At 55.2% G+C, this 19197-nt stretch overlaps 7 protein-coding genes across 7 annotated transcripts in view; 5 read left to right on the forward strand and 2 right to left on the reverse strand.

Moving 5' to 3' along the window:
- Nucleotides 1-371: 371 nt before the first annotated feature.
- Nucleotides 372-1155, reverse strand: PTSG_09657 (uncharacterized protein; the record flags this gene model as incomplete). The annotated part of the gene is made up of 2 exons (XM_004990024.1): nucleotides 372-665; nucleotides 982-1155. The coding sequence occupies 2 exons, from the start codon at nucleotides 1153-1155 to the stop codon at nucleotides 372-374; spliced, it is 468 nt and encodes a 155-aa protein (XP_004990081.1).
- A 46-nt stretch (nucleotides 1156-1201) lies between these two features.
- On the forward strand, nucleotides 1202-3285 carry PTSG_09658 (uncharacterized protein). Its single transcript, XM_004990025.1, has 6 exons — nucleotides 1202-1408; nucleotides 1573-1687; nucleotides 1954-2057; nucleotides 2297-2373; nucleotides 2711-2872; nucleotides 3085-3285. The coding sequence occupies exons 1-6, from the start codon at nucleotides 1309-1311 to the stop codon at nucleotides 3154-3156; spliced, it is 630 nt and encodes a 209-aa protein (XP_004990082.1). The 5' UTR covers nucleotides 1202-1308; the 3' UTR covers nucleotides 3157-3285.
- A 252-nt stretch (nucleotides 3286-3537) lies between these two features.
- PTSG_09659 (uncharacterized protein) lies at nucleotides 3538-7136 on the forward strand. Its single transcript, XM_004990026.1, has 8 exons — nucleotides 3538-3576; nucleotides 3792-3993; nucleotides 4194-4828; nucleotides 4986-5121; nucleotides 5315-5703; nucleotides 5844-5912; nucleotides 6161-6174; nucleotides 6499-7136. Exons 1-8 carry the CDS (start codon nucleotides 3568-3570, stop codon nucleotides 6626-6628), a joined length of 1584 nt encoding a protein of 527 aa, XP_004990083.1. The 5' UTR covers nucleotides 3538-3567; the 3' UTR covers nucleotides 6629-7136.
- Nucleotides 7137-7478: 342 nt separating this feature from the next.
- On the reverse strand, nucleotides 7479-11423 carry PTSG_09660 (AGC/AKT protein kinase; the record flags this gene model as incomplete). The annotated part of the gene is made up of 13 exons (XM_004990027.1): nucleotides 7479-7697; nucleotides 7910-8004; nucleotides 8157-8244; nucleotides 8434-8631; nucleotides 8792-8937; nucleotides 9187-9305; nucleotides 9536-9680; nucleotides 9962-10029; nucleotides 10162-10322; nucleotides 10507-10579; nucleotides 10728-10786; nucleotides 11009-11072; nucleotides 11375-11423. 13 exons carry the CDS (start codon nucleotides 11421-11423, stop codon nucleotides 7559-7561), a joined length of 1404 nt encoding a protein of 467 aa, XP_004990084.1. The 3' UTR covers nucleotides 7479-7558.
- Nucleotides 11424-11976: 553 nt separating this feature from the next.
- On the forward strand, nucleotides 11977-15380 carry PTSG_09661 (solute carrier family 2). The gene is made up of 6 exons (XM_004990028.1): nucleotides 11977-12229; nucleotides 12604-12819; nucleotides 13004-13187; nucleotides 13394-13484; nucleotides 13796-13982; nucleotides 14332-15380. Exons 1-6 carry the CDS (start codon nucleotides 12031-12033, stop codon nucleotides 15270-15272), a joined length of 1818 nt encoding a protein of 605 aa, XP_004990085.1. The 5' UTR covers nucleotides 11977-12030; the 3' UTR covers nucleotides 15273-15380.
- A 512-nt stretch (nucleotides 15381-15892) lies between these two features.
- On the forward strand, nucleotides 15893-17766 carry PTSG_09662 (uncharacterized protein). Its single transcript, XM_004990029.1, has 2 exons — nucleotides 15893-16918; nucleotides 17531-17766. The coding sequence occupies exons 1-2, from the start codon at nucleotides 16025-16027 to the stop codon at nucleotides 17711-17713; spliced, it is 1077 nt and encodes a 358-aa protein (XP_004990086.1). The 5' UTR covers nucleotides 15893-16024; the 3' UTR covers nucleotides 17714-17766.
- A 58-nt stretch (nucleotides 17767-17824) lies between these two features.
- PTSG_09663 (ribosomal protein s4 X isoform) overlaps nucleotides 17825-19197 on the forward strand; it is a 2363-nt gene continuing 990 nt past the window's right edge. Inside the window, exons 1-3 of the mRNA XM_004990030.1 lie at nucleotides 17825-17997; nucleotides 18643-18844; nucleotides 19146-19197. The exon at nucleotides 19146-19197 is cut by the window's right edge and continues 281 nt beyond it. Coding sequence (XP_004990087.1) covers nucleotides 17938-17997; nucleotides 18643-18844; nucleotides 19146-19197 — 314 coding nt within the window. The 5' untranslated portion in view covers nucleotides 17825-17937. The remainder of the gene's footprint in view (nucleotides 17998-18642; nucleotides 18845-19145) is intronic.

Genomic DNA, 19197 nt, shown 5'->3' on the forward strand with positions numbered 1-19197 from the left:
ATGTTTACGCGTGTGCGCACGTGTGTGTGCAAAACACACAAGCAAACAAAACAAGACTTTAGGCAGGCAGCAGGCAGGCAATTAGACGCACACATACACACACACACACACACACACAGATACAGATAATAGGCAGAGCGACAGGCAGACAGACAGACGGAGCGACAGACACACAGACAGACGGACACGCACAGACACACAGACACACACACAGACACACACACACACACACGCACACGCACACACACTCACGGACACGCACACACGCACACGCATACGCACACACACACACACACACACGCACACGCACACGCACACACACACAAACACACACACACACACACACACACACACACACACGCAGATTCACATTATCCACATGCACCGCAGTGTTCGCAGGACACGGGTTGTGAAGATGGGCCTTCCTGCAGCTCAGAATGTTGGGGCTGCAGGGTCAACCAGGAAAAAGTGAAGAAACGGCTGACATATGCGTGGACGTAGAGCGGGATTTGGCGTGCTGCACGACCCCACCATTCCAAGTTGTAGGTGATGTGGTCTTCGCGATGTGCCTCGAGAAATGAACAGTAAAACTCCGCCATCAAGTGCGCTGGCAACCTCCCAGCACTCATGTCCTCACGATGCTCTTCCAAGAACGCCTCCCTCGCCTATGACAGCAAGCGGGTGAAGCCATGTTGCGCAGCGCGGCATGTACCGTGAGCATACAGAATGACTGGGACACCAAGTATGTCTTGTCTTTCAGCGGTGGTGGGCATTGGTGTCGCTGCGAGTATGGGTACATCGGCGGCAAGGGAAGCGAGCACTGCATTCTTGACCAGCATATCCCATCTGCACACACACTGCTGCCTCCACGTACAAGACGTCGCCACACACACACACACACACATACACAGACACACACACACACACATACACATACACATACACATACACAGACACACACATACACACACACATTCACACCTGCTTAAAGTCCGTATTGTTCTTGTGCCAGAATCGCTGGTGGAACTCATGGTCTGCGTCTAGTTGTAACCTCAAGCGCTTCTCTGCGCGTGTCTCGTCTGCGCGTGGCACCCGCTCGATCCTGCGCAGGTTCGATACGGGGTGCGGTGCAAGCACGCGAGTGCTGGCCATCATCTCCTCTCACAGCGATTGTAGAAAATTGGTTAAAAATTCCAACAACATTTCCGCAACCACAAGCAGCAGCACAACAAGCGTTCGCAGGCATCTTTCTGTCTCACACTCTCCTTGTCACCTTCGCCTTCCTTCCTTCACAACTCCACACGCGCCATGCCTCGACGAGGAATCATCTCTACAGACCGGGATGCCGTCCCAGAGACAGATGTCCCTGTGTACTACTGCCTGTGCGGCCATCTGGCGCTCATCTCAGGTCAGTTGTGCGTGTGTGTGATTTGCAATCGTGTCTGGGGTTTGGCTGAGTGTCTTGTGTTGCTGCGTGTGCGTGTGTTGTGTGTGCTGCCACTGGGCATGTGTGAAGATGCAAGCACGAACGCACTGCTCATTGGAGATATGGCCTTGCTCGCATGTGCACAGAGAAACCGATTGAGACGCTGCCAAAGCGAAACACAGATGGCGCGGCCTTTTTCGATGGGTCAAAGGGAAAGTACAGTTTGAACATGACCAGTGATGAAACCATCGTCGTGAGAAGGTCTGTTTGTTCTGAAGAAAGAAAGAAGGGAATGCAAGAAGGGGAGACAGGGAGAGATGGTGCTTGCGTGTGTGCTTGCTTACGTGTGCTTGCGTGTGTGCTTGCTTACGTGTGTCTTGTTTGCTTATGTTTGTCTTGCTGTGGGCTGTGTTGTGGTTTGACGAGCTTCTTTGCTCTGGAGCAAAAAGGCACTTGGTGTGGCGATCACTCGACAGATGTGCACCAACTCACAAGCTGGCGTGTGTGTGTGCGGGTTGTTTCTTCAGGGAAAAGGGTGTGGAGGTGCAGTATTGCCTGAAGTGCAACACATGTGGTTTGCCACTGGCGTATCAAACAGATTCAAAGTCCAAACAGTACTTCTTGCGCCAAGGTTAGTGCTCGATCAACCATGTGTGCACATGTATGCGTGCGTGCGTGTGTGTGCGCGTGCGCATACTTGTACGTATTCATTGCGCTGGCTAGCCGCTCATCTGCCGTGTTTGCATGCATGTTCTCTTCCAACCAACGAATCACACACACACACACAATCACACACACACTCTCTCTGTGTGCCTATGTAATCTCTGCCTGCCACTCTCTGTGTTTCTTCCATGTTGCACGCGACTGCAGGTGCGTTGCTCAAATCTGGCGAGACGTCGGAACTGGCAAAGAACCTCCCCACCATCGAAGAACTGGAGGAAATGCAGGTGAAACACGCGTACATTTGTGTGTGTGTGTGTGCGTGGTTGTGTGGTTGTGTGGTTGTGTGGTTGTGTGGTTGTGTGGTTGTGTGGTTGCTAGGGTGTGGTTGTATGTGTGCGCATGTGCATGCATGCGTGCGTGCGTGCGTGCGTGTGTGCGTGTGCGTGTATGGAATGGAAAGAGTGCACAAGCACACGCATGTGCACGGGGCGGGCGCAACCACAACACACACACACACACACACACACACACACACACACACACACACAAATAAGAGAGCGCTTGTCTTCCCACTGCACATTCACATGCGCGCACTCACATCTCCCACCTGGGCATGTGCAGGCATCATCGGGTGAGGGCGGGAAGGACGCGAAAAAGTCGATTGCTGGGTCCCTGTTTGCCGCGCAGTACACACAGACGGGAGGACAGAGTGTCAGGAACAAGTCGTACGAAGCAGATGCACGCGAGGTGCACAGAGCAATGAACAAGCAGCATCGCCCACAGGTGGGAAATGTGGCACGGCGTGCGCGCCCTCATGTGTGTTGAAGTGTGTGTGTGTGTGCTTTTCGTACACTTGACTTTCAACCCCACGTTAGTTCCTGTGGTTGGGCTGTTTGCTTTCCTCTCACCTCTCGTTTCTCGCTCGCACACATGTCAAATTCCCACACATGTTCACCCACATGTTCTCCTCCATTAACCATGGTTTCATCTTGAAGGGTGATGAAGGACAGCACCAAACATCGTCGTCGTCATCATCATCTGCAAAAGGAACACTTCTCACTTCATGACGCCCCTCCCACGCATGTCGCAATGGTCTCTTCAGTGTATGTGTGTGTGTGTTTGCGTGTGTGTGTGTGTTTTTCTCCGTAGCGTGCACAGCGTGTTCCTGCTCGTGTGTCATTACAAATCACAGCTAGTGTTGTGTTGCTTTGGCAAATGCGCCATGGAGCAAGCGAGGGGTGGAAGCATCAAAGGAGAGATCACACACACACACACACACACACACACACACACACCACACACACAAACACAGACACACAGACACACGCAGACACACACACTCACAGACACAAACACAGACACACACAGACACACACACACACACACAAACACACAAACCAAACGGACCACATTGCCGATGATTCGTGAATGATTTCAGTTAATCTTCCCCTCGCTCCAGACGAACAACCACAACCAAGATGGGCAAGGTTTGTGTCAGTGGCGTGTGTGTGTGTGTGTGCGTGTGTGCGTGTGTGTGCGCAGCTGTCCAGCTGCCCTTGTTTGTATTCCTTTGGTTTGTTTGTTTGGTACTTCCAATGACCTGTGGTGTGAAGGTTTTGGGTCACCGGCGATTGCAAATCACACATCACATCACACTACATCACACTACATCACACACTTTGCGTTTGGCCAATCGCAACAGAAAGGAAAGAAGGGCTCCAAAGGCAAGAACCGCCAAGGAGGCGGAAAGCAGCAGCAACAGCAGCAGCAGCAAAAACAGCAGCAAGACAAGCAACAGCAAGACAAGCAACAGCAAGACAAGCAGAAGCAGGAGCAGCAGAAGCAGGAGGAGGAGACGCAGCAAGCAGTCGAGCCCACACAGGCCGGCTCTGCAGAGCAACCAGGTGCGACTCGATACCGTTGCACTCAGATCGATTCCTCAAACTGCTCGTTTGCCTTTGTTGTGTGGTCGTGAAGAGAGATCGCGCGTCACGCCTGCGAGGTGAAGGGCATGCAGCATGAGTAACAACTCTTCCACATCTGATTCACGCTCGCAACGTTCCATTTGCACATTTGCACGTTTGTACATCCGTGCCGCATGCAGCTGTCCAGCAGGACACCCGAGAGCAGGGCGATCGTGCAGAGGACACGAAGCCCGTGGACGACGTTGCGGCGGCGCGACAGAGCGCCCTCGCCATGCCCGTTGAAGACAGTGACGATGACGACGACGACGGCGATGAGGCCCAAGCGGACGAGCGCTCTGATGCAGACGATGCAGACGATGCACTGCTGTCAGCAACACCACAGAGGCGCGTCGGGGATGCTGCGCCGAGTGAGCCGGTCGAAGAAGGGCAGGACAAGAACGCCAACGAGCAGGCAGAAGCAGGCGATACAAGGCGCGATGAAGTGGCTGTCACAACCGCCGTGGACAGTGACCAGGATGACAACGACACTGGCGATAGCGACGCCACTGCCCCTGCCACCACTTCCTCCAAGGAGCAAGTGGAAGGCGCTGAAGCGAAGAAGGAAGACGAGGAGCAGAAGGTGGCGAAGGAAGACATGCAGGCCGAGTCTGCTAACCTGACAAGCATCCCACCAGCTCAGCTTGCCCGCTTTGTGTTTGTGAACGCAGACAATGATGGCAATGGCTGGCTCTCGCGAAATGAGCTGAAGAAGTTCCTTGCGGCAAGCAAGCACTTCAAAACATATGTCCTGGATCGCGGCGAGGGCAAATGGAAGGTGCGACCTGCCATGATACACACACACACACATAATGCCGTGCGTGCGTTGAAGGGTGTGCATGCATCCAGTTGAATGTGTGTGCGTGCGTACGCGTGTGTGTGCGTACGTGTGCGTTCCTCAGTTGACCACCACCACCACCAACCATGGCTCCCAGGGCGTATTTGAGCGGCTTGACATGGACGGTGATGGTCGCATTGAGGAGGACGAGTTGACCTCCTATTTCACCGAGCTCGGCCCTCTCCGCACAGACGCGCCAGAGGACTTTGAGATTCCAGAGCCTGAGCCTTCAGGTGTGCAGCCCTCCGGAGGGCGTTGGTACCTGTATTGTGTGCGTGTGTGTGTGCGTGTGTGTGCGTGTGTGCGTGTGTGCGTGTGTGCGTGCGTGTGTGTGTGCGTGTGTGTATGTGTGTGCGTGTGGAATGTGCTTCGAGAGTGAAGTTTCTTGCATGTCTCACGGTGTCGCTGTTTGTGTGTGCCCAACAGCGAAATCGGCAGCAGATGACGTTGTGGATGAGGAGACGGAGAAAGCCGAGGCTGAGCGCAAGGCAAAGGAGGAGGCAGAGAAGGCCGAGGCTGAGCGCAAGGCAAAGGAGGAAGCAGAGAAGGCTGAGGCTGAGCGCAAGGCAAAGGAGGAGGCAGAGAAGGCCGAGGCTGAGCGCAAGGCAAAGGAGGAGGCAGAGAAGGCTGAGGCTGAGCGCAAGGCAAAGGAGGAAGCAGAGAAGGCTGAGGCTGAGCGCAAGGCAAAGGAGGAAGCAGAGAAGGCCGAGGCTGAGCGCAAGGCAAAGGAGGAGGCAGAGAAGGCCGAGGCTGAGCGCAAGGCAAAGGAGGAAGCAGAGAGGAGAGCAGCCGCTGCCGCACTGTCACCGTCTCATGTACGCGTTTACTTTTACTCACCCCTGCCCTTCCCTGCCCTGCTCTTCTTCGCCCCTTGCGACCATCAACCCTACACCCAGCAAGTCTTGCATTACTTACGTTCCTCTCACGCCGCAACCGCATGTCCACCGCTGCACAGCAGACGCCGTCGTCCAGCCCGCGCCGTCCCGTCTCCTCCAGCGCTTCAGCATCCACGCCAACATCGCCGGTCCGTCAAAGCCCCGCCCCCTCCACACACACACACACACGCACATCCATTTGCAACCTGTAGTGAACTGCCAACATCAGCCCCCCTCCTCCATCTCTGCCTTGGTCCCTCGTGTGTGTCTTCTTCTCACCAACTTGCTTCATCGCTCACTTTCACATCTCACCTTCCCCCCAACTTCACCTCTCTCCTTGACCTCCATCGTTTTCCTCTTGTCTCTCATCGACTCGCCCGGCCACCAATGGCTCCAGCGCCCAGCTGTTGTGTAAGCAACGCACCACCATCACCCGTGTGCATGCACACTTTAACTGTCTCTCGTGTCACCCTTATGTCTCTCAGCTTTAATCACATGCTTTGGCCGACCTTCATGCCTCGTGAACCCATTGTCCATGCTCCGTCTGCTCACACACACACACATACATATATACACACACACACACTGACGCACACGCACACGCACACGCACTCGCAAACGCACACACACACACACGCACACGCACACGCACTCGCAAACGCACACGCGCCCGCACGCGCACACACACTCACACGCACGCACACTGTTGCGTTGCCGTTGGGTCTGTGCCTGCAGGCACGAGGCTCCATTTGCGACGCAGACGACGGAGAAGGAGCCCCTGCTCATGTCACCACAGCCCAAGTCACGCCGGTCTCCAGCAACGGAACAGTCATCGTCCATGTGCGGCTGCTGCTCGCTCCTCTGAAGCAACACCACTTACGCCTGTTGTTGCGTTGTTCGTTCTTTTCGTTCTTTTGGCGTTTTCATCCCTTGGGTTTGGGTTTCTTACATACTGGCTCATTGGTTCGCGTGCCGTCGTGACATCACATCTTACTACTCTTCGCCTTCCCTTGCTTGTTTTCTTCTTCCTAGCGGATAGCACTCCTCCCCCCTTTCCATTTCACCACAACGAACACACGCACATGCACTCACAGTGGCGTTTTCCCTTTTAGCTGACTGTCCGGCTTCTTTGGCGTCGTTACACACACACACACACACACACACACACACACACACACACACACACACGCACACACACACACGCACGCACGCACAGAGCAGGAGCTTCTTAGATTGAGTTGAGTGTTGAGTTGGGCGCCGTTTGTTGCTTGCTGGCGTGAGTGTCGGTGCTGCAGCGTTGCCCTCACTGTTTACTGTGGATCATTAAAACAGACAGGCGCTCACGAAAACCAGGCACGGGAGCATACAACGACGACAACAGCGGGTCATTCGGATACGTGACATGAGGGGGAAAAGGGGGCAACATTGAGTGTAGAGAAAGGACGAACAAAACACACACACACACACACACACACACACAGGCGCAGGGTAGGGAGGAATAGGAACAGTTCCCAAGCAAGCAAGCAAGCAACGCGCGATAGACACAGAGGAGAAAAGAAAGCAGGAGGAAAAGAGAGAAGGAAGAGAGGAAGAAAAGAGGAGGAGAACCAAGAAGAGCAAACCACACAACACAAGACATGCACACACACACACACACACGAGCGTGGTGCACGAAAGGTGACAGGACACAGCGCGCGTGCTGCAACAGATGCACAATTCTTGGTGCTTCTCTTTTGTCTGCAAAACATGGGACGTGTTATGAATGAAGGGATGAAACGGCAAGGAGGAGGCGGGCTCAGGTCTTGACAACAGAGTCGAAGTTTGAGAACGCGTCGGCGCTTGTCTCGAGCGCGCCCGTGTCCGTTGGCGAGATCTCAGGCTTCTCCGTCGTGAACATCTCGTCAAAGTTGCTCACATCCTCCTCGCCCTTGATGCTGCGCAGTGGCGAACGAGAGAGAGAGAGTGTGTGTGTGTATGTGTGTGTGTGTGTGTGTGTGTGTGTGTGTGTGTGTGAGTAGTTGCGTGAGTGAATGAGTGGGCGTGTGTGTGTGTGAATGCGCAGTGTGTCAGTGAGTGGCAGGTGGAAATGGCGTCTTGAGAGTGGCAAAAACAAAAGCACAGCTGCAAAAACAGCTGTCACACGTACTCTGGGACAAACGGGGGCGGGAGCTCGCGGTGGTAGAGCTTGTTGAAGTCAATTGGCGCAAAGAAGGGGTGCCCCATCACATCCTTGCCGTCATTCTGCGGTTATGGTGGTTGTGGTTCAAGGGCATAAATGCGTGTGCGGGAGCGTGCGTGCGCGAGTATGCGTGTGTGTGTGTGTGTGTGTGTGTGTGCGTGCGTGTGTGTGTGTGTGTGTGTGTGTGTGTGTGTGTGATGAAACGTTGACGTACGTTAGCACCGCCGAGGCGCTTGAGCGGGTCCTTGTCGAGGAGCTTGGCGAGCATGTCCTTTGCCGGCTCACTCAGGTGGTCCGGCAACCTGGCACGGCAGCACACAATATGCACCAACCAGCAAGGTGAGAAAGAGGCAATGTGAGCAACAACACATTGCAGGGTATGAAGTCGGAAGCAAAAAGGCAACTACTCAACAACGCCCAACATCCACCAAATCCAGCGCGTGCGCTCACACACACACACACACAGCGACACAACGGCGTGTGAGACTGACCTGACGGGCTCCTGGAGGATGAGCTCAAAGAGAATCTCGTGGTTGCGGTTGTAGAAGGGGAGGTGGCCGCAGAGCATCTCATAGAGCACGACGCCGACGCCCCACCAGTCCACAGACCGCCCGTAGTCGCTGTCCTCGAGAATCTCCGGCGCAAGGTACTCCGGCGTGCCGCAGAACGTGCGCGTCGTCTCGCCGTACCTGTCCGGAAAAAAAAACGGTGGAGCGGTGAGTGTGAGCGTCACTAACAAGGCATCCGCATTGCTCGCAAATCACACACTCACTCACACGCGCGTGCACGCATGGGCGGCTTACGCCTCATACACAGTCCATTATTGCGTGCATTGTGTAAGCAACGTACGACATGTCTTCCTTGCAGAGGCCAAAGTCTGTGATTTTGATGTGTCCGTGGCGGTCGAGGAGCAAGTTCTCGAGCTTGAGGTCACGGTAGATGATGCCGTGGTCGTGCAGGTACGTGATGGCCAGCGTAATCTCAGCAGCGTAGAACTGGCAACCAGGAAAGGCACAGCCCAAGCACGGCGTGAGACCGGTGCGACGACAACCACCCAAGACACATACATGTGTGGACGTGTTTGGACAACTGAACCATACAGTACAACGAGGGCGGCGCGGTTTCGGACGCAGCCAAAGACAGAGCGTGTGTATGTGCATGTGTGCGTGTAGTGTGGTGTGGTGTGGGGTAGTGTGGTGTGGTGTAGTGTGTTGTGTGTGCATGTGTGCGTGTGTGAGGCATACCCTGGCGCGGGGCTCTGTGAAGAGTTTCTCCTTTGAGAGGTGGAAGAAAAGCTCGCCGCCGTTGACGTATTCGAGAACGAAGCAGAGCAGCTCGTTTGTCTGGAAGGAATACTTGAGGCCTGTCACACAGTGGCGGTGTTGGTGGTAGTTTGTGAGACGGGGAGGCGATGTGTTGCGAATGCAGCTCAACGAAATCATCGCCTTCATCAATTCCAGCAACAGCAACAACAAAGAGCAGCGGCAGCATTTGCTTTTGCTCCACCGCCTCCTGCCTCCACACATTCGTACACGCGTGCGTGCAACAAAAACACAACGCCAACGACGCGGGCTCGATGTCGCATTGCCGTACTTGTGAGGAAGGGGTGGTCTGTGCTCTGGAGGACGGTGTTCTCGGTCATGGTGTGGCCAACCTCCTCCTTCTCCAAGATGACGTCCTTCTTCAGGATCTTGATGGCAAACAGCTCGCGTGACTTGCGCTCCCGGCCCAGCATCACCTGCACACAGGTGAACGAGGACAAGGGGGAATGGTGGTGGTGGTGGTGGTGAGGACGGGCGACAAAGACAGCCCACACATGCACATGAGCACGTGTGCCCCAGCAGGAAGAGAAGAGGTGTTGTGGGACATCGTTGTTGCAGCTGTAGTCAGTTCGGATGTCGTTGCTGTTGCTGTTGCTGTTGTTGTTGTTGTTGTTGTTGTTGTTGTTGTTGTTGTTGTTGTTGTTGTTGTCGTCGTCGTCGTTGTCGTCGTCGAGTGCCAGTCATGCAGACTGTTTACCTTGCCGAATGTTCCCTTGCCGAGGACCTTGAGCATCTCAAAGTCATCCAGCGTGACAGACTCGGTTGCTGCATCAGCACAGCAGCGCAACAAGGGCATAAGGGCGTGGGCGTCAAGAGCGCAGAACACCAGCACACTAGCACAGGACACGAGACAGACAAGGCAAGGCGGGGAGGGGGAGCGGGAGGGCAGCTACGTACATCGTGCAATCTTGTGGGTGGCGTCAGAGTCGAGACGGCGGGCCAGGTTCTTCTCCTCAAGCTTCTTCTTGACAACCTCGTATGCAGCAACCCACTCGTCACGCTCTTCCTCAGACTCAACGTGGAACGAGCGCTCCACAAACCGCGTCAGCTGCATGAACCTATACGTAGTCCCATGCGGAGCGGTGTTTGAGTTCATGTTGCATGCGGTGGGCAGTGCCAAGCGACACGGGAGACACAAAGCACACATGCACGCGCGTTGCGCAGCGTGAAAGGACAACGGCAAAAGAACGGTAGTGGCACGCAGGTGCGTGCGCCAGTTGTGGGCAGGGCACTGTTCTGTACCGAATGAGGAAGCCAAACTTCTTGCCCTTTGCGCCGAGGGGCTTGCCGTCCTCGGTCTTCGTGAGCGTGGAACCTGTTTGCAGTGTGTGCAACAAGGCGAGCATGAGTAAGTGTGACATATGGTGCAGCGAAAGAAGCGGTGGGGAAAACATGTATGACGTGGGCATGCGGGTGAGGTACTTCGTCACACGTTAGGGTGCCAACAATGGGCCACAACGAACCGTCAAGGTCGAAGCGGTTGATGGGCTCGTCGCCAGGGGCAGGAGGGCCCTGCTTGAATCTGCGGTGGGCGCAAGTATGTGTGTGTGTGAGTGAGCGAGCGAGCGAGAGAGAGCGTGTGTGTGAGTGAGAGTGAGTGTGTGTGAGCATGTGTGTGTGAGTGAGAGTGAGTGTGAGTGAACGTGAGAGAGAGTGTGTGTATGAGTGAGCGTGAGAGTGAGTGTGTGTGTGTGTGCGTGTTTGAGGCTTTCGGCAGCACGCAATGAACACGCAATGAACATACCCGCGGAAGGAGCCATCCTCCTTGAGCTGGAACCAGCGGCTGCGCCAGTTGCGAATGTATTCACCTGCACACATCCCAACAGCAGTGCCAACAACAAAGGTTTGGTGAGAGCGAGCGTGTGTGTGTGTGTGTGTGTGCGTGTCTTCGTGGACCAGGCATAAATATGTACGGCTAGAGAAGCGCACACAAGCACACACACGCATACACAGAAAGACAGGCAGACAGGCAGACAGGCAGACACACATGCATGCACAGATACACATGCATACACAGACAGACAGACACACACACAGACACACACATGCATACACAGACAGACAGACACACACACAGACACACACATGCGTACACAAGCAACGCACGCACCGCGCTTCAGGAGCCAGCCCTGCTTCACAATCTTGCTGTCGTCGCCCATGACTGGTTGTGAAGGGTTTGAAAGAGATGCAGGTGCAGGGACACGTCGAGCTGGGGCAGCGTGGTGACGTCAGGACAGCGTAAGGGGAAGTGTGAGTGAGTGAGCGGGGACACGCCACACACAAGCAAGGGGACGCGAGCGCGGGAGAGAGCGCAAATAAAAGGATACGCAGACGAAGAAGACAAAGGGAATAACAGCGAGTGGAGGACACTTTGTGTGTATGTGTGCGTGTGTGCGGTGTGGTTGGGGAGAGAGAGGGGGGGGGAGGGAGTGTTTGAAACACGAAAGTGCAAAAAGAAGCAGCATTCGCAGTCCAACTGTCGTGGACGACGTGTGTTGTTGGTGGTGGTGAGGGTGCAGAAGGCAGTCGGTCAGTCGGCTACACCCACCCACTCTGCGCACACACACACACGAAACACACACACACACAACAACGAACGACACCTCACCTTCCGCAGCGAAGACGACAAGGCCAAGTTGTCGCGGAACAAAAAATGCATGGAATAACAACCTGACTTCAGGGGTGGGAGTGTTTCCATCAATTTTGTGGTGTCGTAAACGGTGGGTGGTCGTAGTGTTGTTGTTGTGGTTTGGCAACAAAACAAACATGGGGGGTGGTCTTGCGTTTGGAGCCAGCAGCAGCAGGGGTGGTGGTGGTAGTGGTGATGGTAGTGATGATGGAGCTGGGTTGTCGCTGCTTCGGCGAGGCCCTCGGCCAACGTTCACGGTGGACCTGCTGCTGCTGACCATCTGTGCCGGGTTTGGTGGCACCCTGTTTGGCTATGACACCAGCGTCATCTCTGGTGGTGAGTGGCTGTGGAGCCGCTGCTGTGGTGCGCTTGATCCGTGTGCTGCTGCTGCTGCTGCTGCTGCTGCTGCTGTGATGTGCTTGAAGCTGTGTGTGGTGGTGGTCGTTGGTGGGTCGTGACGATGCCATGATGGTGTGACATGAAGCTAGCCAGCTCGACACCACAACCACACATGATGCCAAGGGCAACGGTAAAGTTCCACCCCATCAAACACACACACACACACTCACGCACACACACATACACACAAATACCCACACGCGTTCACTCACTCACACACACACACGCACACACACACACACACACACACAAATACACACACACACACATTCACTCACAATGCATCCACTCACAATGCATGCTTTGTGTAGCGTTGCTGCTGTTGGAGAAGGAGTTCTCGTTATCCGATTTCCAGAAGGAGGTGGTGGTCGCCCTGACGGTGGCTGGGGCCTTTGTTGGCTCCATCGTGTCGGGTGGCCTCTCTTCGAAGATTGGGCGCAAGCCAAGCATCATCATCGGCTCCCTCGTCTTCCTTGCGGGTGCAGCCATCCTCACCTTTTCCCCAAACTGGCAGATTCTCGCTGTTGGTGTGTTGGCGGTTCTCCTTCTCTGCAACATGCGCACGCGTGTACGTGCGTGTGTGTGTACACGTGTGTAACACATGTGTGGTTGTATCCGTGCCGGCCTTGCTTATGGAAGTGTCGCGCTCACACACACACTCACTCACACTCACTCACTCACACACACTCACACACTCACACGCTCACTCAGGTCGGTTTGTGGTTGGCCTTGGTGTTGGTGCTGCATCTGCGACTGTGCCCGTGTACATCGGAGAGTGCGCACCATCCCACATCCGTGGTGCGCTCACCGCAGTCAACACAGTGTGCATTGCCACTGGCCAATGCCTGGCCAACATTGTTGATGCTGCCTTCAGCACTGTCCCCAGTGGATGGAGGTACGGGTTTGCTCCAGACACTGCAGTGTCATGGACACCTTTGTACTTGTGTATGTGTGTTCATGTATGTGTACATGTATGTGTTCATGTGTGTGTACATGTGTGTGTGTGTGTGGGGGGGTGTGTGTTCGCTGTAGCTCTCTTTTGCCCCTTGTCTTCCTGCCGCTGACAGCTCATGACATTTTGACAACACTTTGTCTTCTCAGGTACATGTTTGCCATTTCGGCCATCCCTGCCGTGGTTCAGTTTGTTGCGTTCTTCTTCCTTCCAGAGTCACCACGCTTCCTCGTGGCAAAGGTGAAACAGCTGCCACGTCAAATGCTGTGACGCCCGCTACACGCACGCACGCACACCACACCACACCACCACACACACACACACACACACACACACACACACACACACACACACACACACACACACACACACACACACACACACACACACACACACGCACACACACACACGCACACACGCACATGCACATACACGCGGCGCGCGCACTACGTTGGTTGCCACCGGCCCTCTCTTTCACACCTTCAATCATGCCCATTGCGCCTTCATTCCTTCCCTCACCCACCACCGTTGTTTTGTGCACCGTTTACAAGGGCGAGCGCCCGCGTGCAGGGCTGGTGTTGCGGAAGCTGCGCGGGAAGGGGTTCAATGTGGAGCCTGAGCTTGACTCAATTGAGGCTGCAAACACACAGCGGCAAGGCGGCCTGATGGACATCCTCGCACAGCCCCACCTGCGTCGCATCCTCTTCCTCGCCTGCATGCTTCAAGTCATCAATCAAGGTGCGTGGCGCCATGTCACATGTTGTCTGGATGCACACGCACAGATGCATACGGATGTGCGCAGGCGCATGCTGAGATGGCCACGCACAGATGCTCACATGCTAACGTGCACACACACGCATACACACACAAACACACGCACACATACACAAACACCCACACACACACACGCACACTCACACACACACACACACACAAACACACACACACACACACAAACACACACAAACACACACACACAAACACACACACACTAATCCAACATAGTGCAACCCAACATTCCTTGCCTCCTCCATCCTCACCCCCTCCTGTTTGTACTGCCGATGCTTGTGTTGCTTGGCCTTGCCAGTGACGGCCATCAACACGGTCATGTACTACTCCGGCACCATCCTCAAGATGGCGGGCATCACCTCAGACACACAGGCCATGTGGATCTCCGCACTGGTGACGGGCGTGTTCAGCGTCTTCACTGTGTTTGGCCTGCTGCTTGTGGAGCGTGCTGGCCGCCGCTCTCTGCTGCTGTGGAGCCTCGTGGGCGTGTTTGTGTCGCTGCTGGTGATGGCCCAGGCCTTTTACCTCTCCCAGACACACTCCCCCGCCGGCAACAACACGCTGTCAGACCCTACCTGCGCGCACCCCAACTGCGTAACGTGTCTGCAGCACCACCACTGCGGGTTCTGCGTGGATGCCGGCAGCCACCAGCGCAGCGGCGTGTGCCTTGCCAACGCCAACACCTCTGCAGTGCCTGCTGCCTGTGTGGATGCGGCCCACTGGTACGCGTCTGCCGGCGACGTCGCCATCTCCAACGTGTGCCCGAGCCCTTACTCCATCCTCACCATCGTGTCCATGTGCCTGTACCTGTCCGCGTTTGGGCTGGGTGTGGCTGCTCTGCCGTGGACCATCAACGCCGAGATCTTCCCCACGCACGTGCGCGCCGCCGGCACGGGCTATGCGGCCGCCATCAACTGGGTGTGCAACCTCGGCGTGTCGCTGAGCTTCCTGTCCCTGACCAACGCCATCACGCGCGCTGGCACGTTCTGGCTGTACTCTGCAATCGCGCTGCTGAGCATTGTCTACGTGTACTTTGCGCTGCCAGAGACAAAAGGCCGCAGCCTGGAGCAGATTGAGGCGCTCTTCATGCGACCGGACGAGCAGCGCGCGAGCGTGCATGGCGATGCAGGGCATGATGGCGAGGATGACGCACACTCGCAGCAGGCGCAGAAGCGGCCGCTTAAGCCGGCAGAAGCAAACGCAACCACCTACAACAGCATCAACGCGCCCAAGTGGTGATTGTGGAGAGGGCCAAAAGGCGTGCTGAGTGATAGGAACAAGGGGGTTGTCTGCCTCCTTCTGCTTGGTTGTTGTTGTTGTTGTTGTTGTTGTTGTTGTTGTTGTTGTTGTTGTTGTTGTTGTTGTTGTTGTTGTTGTTGTTGTTGTTGTTGTTGTTGTTGTTGTTGTTGTTGTTGTTGTTGTTGTTGTTGTTGTTGTTGTTGTTGTTGTTGTTGTTGTGCTTTTGTGCTTTGATTGTTCCGCTTCTTGTGGTTCTTTTGCACGTGTTACATGAGCAGGCAGCGGTGGCGTTGTGGGACAAGTCGTGGGAGTAGTCTTTCATCTATCTCTCTTACGTTTTGTATCTTATTCAGAGAAGCAAGGAACGAGCCAAATTAAACGAGCTATCATTGGGCAAGCAAAGCAACAAGTGAGCGCATTGGAGGGTGCATGTTTGTCATGTCACATCACACACACACACACACACACACACACACACACACACACACACACACACACACACACACACACACACACAACACACACACACACACACACACACACACACACACAGTCGCAAGGTTTGTGAAGATTGATGGAAGACGTTAAATAATCTTCCCAACTGCTCATCATTCAGCCAACAACGACGACGACCACAAACACCAGTTGGCAGTCTGTCGGGTGCACCACTCCTTCCCCTCCCCCCCCCTTCCTTTCCCCCACTCCCACTGTTGGTTTGCAGGAGCAGGCAGCTTCTTGCCTAGTGCCCATCCATGCAGCTGTTGGCGGGTGGTGGGCGACGACGGCGCCCTTGGACGCTGGCTGGACCGGCACTCGTGCTCGCGCTTGTGGTGCTGGTGGTCATGAGCGACCGCCCATACATGGCATCCCAGAAGCGACCTGGCACTGGACCAAAGCACAACCTTGTACAGCAACAGCAACAGCGGCAGCAAGCACCACGGGAGCAAGGCAGACCCTGGGGCAAGGTGTTGGTGGGGATGACGGTGGGGAAGAAGTGCCGCGCGCGCGTGGAGCAGATGTTGGAGGACTGGGGTCGGACGCAGTTCAACTACATGTTCTTCGTGTACGATGGCACCGACTGGTCCGCGCTGGAGGCCCTGGACGGCGTGACGGTGCTGCAGACCCGCGCGCTCAAGATGCACCATTACAAGGCGAACGTGCCGCCGGAGCGGGTGGACGGGTATGACTTCTTCTTGTTGCTGGACTGCGATGTGGGCCTGGCGCACTTTGACGTGCACTCGTTTCTGGACATCCAGTGGGAGCGGCAGATCCCGATTGCGCAGCCGTCCGTGGCGTGGGGCGAGCTGCGCGATCGCTCCAGCGACCACCGCGTGTGCCGCAACGTGCCAGGCCCACACTATGGGCGCTGGACGACGTTTATCGAGTGCGGGCCGTTTGTGTCCTTCATGGCAGATGCGTGGCGGTGCGTGTACGACCTTGTGCAAGGGGACCTTGGCAGCGGCTGGGGCTTGGACTACAAGTGGTGTGCGTATGCTCGGGACGTGTGCCGGCTTCGCCCTGCGCTGAAGGGCCCGATCCGCACCAGCCCAGACGACGGTGGGCGCGTTTGCGCGGTCATTGATGCGCAGGTGGTTGACCACTTGGACGAGCGCACCGCCTTTGGTCGCCTCGGCTCAAACTACCAGGTGTGTGTTGTGTGTTTTGGGTGTGTGTCTTGGGTGTGTGTCTTGGGAAAGGGAAGCTGTGTGTGTGTGTGTGTGTGTGTGTGTGTGTGTGTGTGTGTGTGTGTGTGCGTGTGTGTGTGTTCTTGTTTGCTGCAGCTGTGTGTATTCATGTGTGTTCGTGCAGCTGTGCAGTTCTTTGTGTACAGTTCTTTGTGTGCAGCCCCCGCCCCAGAGTGTTTGCCGTGTGCGTTGTGTGTTTCACATGCACACTGTTTGGGCTGTTGAGCTGCGTTTGTTTGTGCGGGTTGCTGGCTTGTGTCGTGCTGCAGTGCTTGAAGCGATCATCAGCTTACACGCTCCCCTTTGCTTGGATGCCCGCTCGACGCGCGTCTTCGGGGATGGCTACCATATGACGATGCACATCAACCACGACGACCCCCAACACACACACACACACACACACACACACACACACACACACACACACACACACACACACACACACACTTTTGCACACCAACACCCAACACACGCACACATCAACAAACACACACACACATAACACACACACATAACACACACACACATAACACACAATGGCCCCACCTCCCCTTGCTTCCTCTACACATACAGCCCCGGCAGGATGCGGTGGAGTTTGAGCGACGGTTCCCCGATGTGGAGAGCACGACGCTGACCAACTGCTTGTGTGCCTGCGACTGCCGCGGCGGTCCGCTGCGCTCGGTCTGGAACACCTTTGTCCGGTCCACTCAGGTGTTTGGGGTGTGGAATTTTCTGCAATGTGAATGCAGATTTTAGACTGCTCCGCTGCCTGCTTTTCCCGGATATCTTTAGTAAACGTAAGCAAGTACCCGGTACTGTGAGTACCGACCGAAAATCAACGAACATCTTCTTTGCCTTTTCCGCACAGCACAAGGCTTCTCTTTTTGTGTGTGTGGAAGGGGGCGCATGTGAGTGCACGGCCAAAGTGCCTTTTTCTCTGCCACCTGCGCACACGCTTCTCACCCACCACCAAACCAGCCATGGCTCGCGGTCCCAAGAAGCACCTCAAGCGGCTCAACGCCCCCCGCCACTGGATGCTGGTACGTCGGCGCGCGCGTGTGTGTGCATGTGTGCGACGGCGTGATTGTTTGTTTGTGTGAGTATCGGGTTGTGTGGTTTTGGTGCACAAGTATCATCAGCGCCGTCTTGGATCGCATAATGATGATGACGATGAGGAGGAGGATATGGAGGAGGAAGGAGATTGACGCGCGATTACAAGCAATGTGCAACGGCGATGGCGATGGGTCCAACAGAAGCAGTACCAACATCAGCAACCGTGCCCATAGATAACATCAGAAACCGCATTGGTGGAACTGTGACTGTGGGCGGCAACAGCGTGCCACGTGCACGATGCTCGAGTACAGCGCTGGTGTTCATGGGATGGTGCCATGGGGTCATGCACACACGTGGCGTTGAAGAAACCTCCCACCAACGCAATCACACTGCAGCAGCAACAACAGCAGTGGCAGCAGCCGAGTTGAAACTAACATCAATGACACAACAAGCAACAACAAGCAAGGGCATTGTTGTTCCGTGCCGGCACTCACGTTGTTGTTGTTGTTGTTGTCGTCGTCGTCGTCATCGTCGTTGTTGTTGTTGTTGTTGTTGTTGTTGTTGTGTTCCCGTTCCAATTTGCTTGTGTCTCTGTTGCCGTGGCCTTGTCTTTTTGACTTTTTGATGTGCAGGACAAGCTGTCTGGTCGCTTTGCTCCCCGCCCCTCCACCGGCCCCCACAAGCTGCGCGAGTGCCTGCCCCTTGTCATCTTCATCCGCAACCGCCTGAAGTATGCCCTGACATACCACGAGGTTAAGATGATCACCAAGGAGCGCAACATCAAGGTCGACGGCAAGGTCCGCACGGACATGACCTACCCCGCTGGTTTCATGGGTAAGTTCGACCTTTGGTCCTGGGTGCGTGTGTGCATGTGCGTGTAGAGGCACAAGCAAGTTGATGTTTGGTGGACAAGTCTCCCTCCCTGTCTTTGGCAACACATCTTCGAGTGTGACCTCTGCGATGCTGGCGTCTCTTTGGTTGATTGTGGTGTGTAGTTTGCCGTTTCCGCGTTGGTCTGGTGACATTGAAGCCTTGGTTTTGGATGGGGTTTGGATCTTTTGTCTTGTCACTTTCTCAACATGGTTTACCTATGTGTCTTCGACCTCCTCTCAACATTTCCTTGCTTTGTTTGCAGATGTCATCTCCATCCCCAAGACCAACGAGAACTTCCGTCTTCTGTACGATGC

Source organism: Salpingoeca rosetta (assembly GCF_000188695.1).
Source record: "Salpingoeca rosetta unplaced genomic scaffold supercont1.26, whole genome shotgun sequence".
Lineage (NCBI taxonomy): Eukaryota > Choanoflagellata > Craspedida > Salpingoecidae > Salpingoeca > Salpingoeca rosetta.